Below are 1865 nucleotides of genomic sequence, written 5' to 3' on the forward strand. Positions count from 1 at the left end.
AGTGATCCAGACCAAGAGCACCCAGCCCCATTAGTCGACAAAGACCAAACATAATCTTCAAGGGTTGATTTCCTTATTGTTTAAAATATGGTAACAAACTAAATGATGTATCGTGGTCGTATACTAACAAAACAATCAATACAAATTCATTTTCTTGGTCTTTTCAGATTCAATCGACATTTGAAAAAATACCATCTGTTCAAAGTGTTTTGTGGAGTTGCCTGTGTGTGCATCGTTTCAAGACTTCGGTACCCCTTTTCTTCACCACAAAACCTCATTGACTCTTCGGACCAAACACCAAAGAATGGACTCTTCTGGCTAGAGAAAATGGCCCTTTACAAAGTCTTGCTTTCTTTGCCACATCCACCACGCTCTCGTTCGTTCGTCTTCGACGAACCCTCTCCAAAAGTCCAAAACACCATAAACAACCACTCCCGAAGCACTGCTGAATCCGTTCCCAGGAAAAGTGTTCAACATGCATACCGACGTCTGCCTGATATACATATTCAGAGTGGTGAACAGAAAAGTCTCGAAGTGCTTCTGGAAAGAGGGGACATTGAACCTGCCACTGACCTTGTTACTCGAGACACAAAGATCATACTGTGGTATTCTCCAACCAGGTATCACCCAGTACTTTCTAAATTACATCCCCTGCGTGGATGCCCGGAAGCCAAATGTCGGGTTACGACAAACAGAGGCTTCTATAACCAGAGTGATGCTCTCGTGTTCACTGCACAGCTCTTAGATCGGATACCACCCATGAAGCTTCCAAATCAAGTGTGGGTATTTCATAATCACGAGTCTCCTCGATGGGTGAATGGAAACACGTATCTGTACACGGAATCATGGAGCTCAACATTCAACTGGACGATGGACTATAGAAATGACGCCGATTTCAAAGCCCCTTACGGAATCTTCAAAAAGAAAAATGGAACATTTCTTAAAGAGGAGCATCCACCATCAAAAAACTATTCTCAAATCTGGTCATCGAAGAAAGGTACAGCTGCGTGGATGGTTAGCAACTGCAGAACACTCAGTAAAAGAATGGAATATGTTCATGAATTGAGTAAATATGTTCAGGTGGATATATTCGGGGGATGCGGCAACCACAAATGCCCCAGATCCGATGATGAGGCGTGCATGGAATACCTCTCGAAAAACTACAAATTCTACTTAGCCTTTGAAAATGCCCTTTGTAAAGATTACACAACTGAAAAGTTTTTTCGTTATTTCAATTCCGATATGATCCTTGTAACCAGAGGAGGAGCCAACTACAGCGACATTGCCCCCCAAGGAACCTTCCTCAATGCAGCTGATTTTGTGTCACCTCATCATCTAGCCCAGCGGTTGAACCACCTGGCTCACAATGAAACAGCGTATGTGAATATTCTTCGCAGAAAGGACCAGTACCTCGCTGTTTGGGAGGAGTGGCCAATAGTTGAAGAAGGGATCATAACATACATGACCTATCATTACGATGCAAAGCCATTGTGTGAAATTTGTGACCGATTGTGGGATGTTAAAAGTTATGGCACCTTCTACAAGAACATCGGAAAGTGGTTTGATAAAGGGTTGTGCTTTGAACCCTCCGATCTACCTTCAGGCAGGTTGTGAATAGTTTGGAAAAACAAATATATGGTACTCGAATGAAAAAACTGCGGACTGATAAGAACATGGTTTGCAGTGTTTTCCTTTATCACCATTTAACTGCTGATTGGATAATATTTAAATCTGTATGTGGTGTCAGAAGTTAGTATCGACAGACACATAGACGACACTATTCGAAGCAGAAAGCTCAGAAAATGTTGTGCCATTTCTGAAATAACTCTTATCCCAATTCAGCTAACCTTGATGGCTAATTCTGG

The 1865-nt window shown here is 42.3% G+C and overlaps 1 protein-coding gene across 1 annotated transcript; it reads left to right on the forward strand.

The window, feature by feature from the left end:
* The first annotated feature begins 327 nt into the window (after nt 1-327).
* Nucleotides 328-1614, forward strand: LOC137271771 (alpha-(1,3)-fucosyltransferase C-like). The gene has a single exon (XM_067804173.1). It carries the CDS (start codon nt 328-330, stop codon nt 1612-1614), a length of 1287 nt encoding a protein of 428 aa, XP_067660274.1.
* The last annotated feature ends 251 nt before the right edge of the window (nt 1615-1865 follow it).

This window comes from Haliotis asinina, chromosome 2 (assembly GCF_037392515.1).
Source record: "Haliotis asinina isolate JCU_RB_2024 chromosome 2, JCU_Hal_asi_v2, whole genome shotgun sequence".
In the NCBI taxonomy this organism is placed as follows: domain Eukaryota; kingdom Metazoa; phylum Mollusca; class Gastropoda; order Lepetellida; family Haliotidae; genus Haliotis; species Haliotis asinina.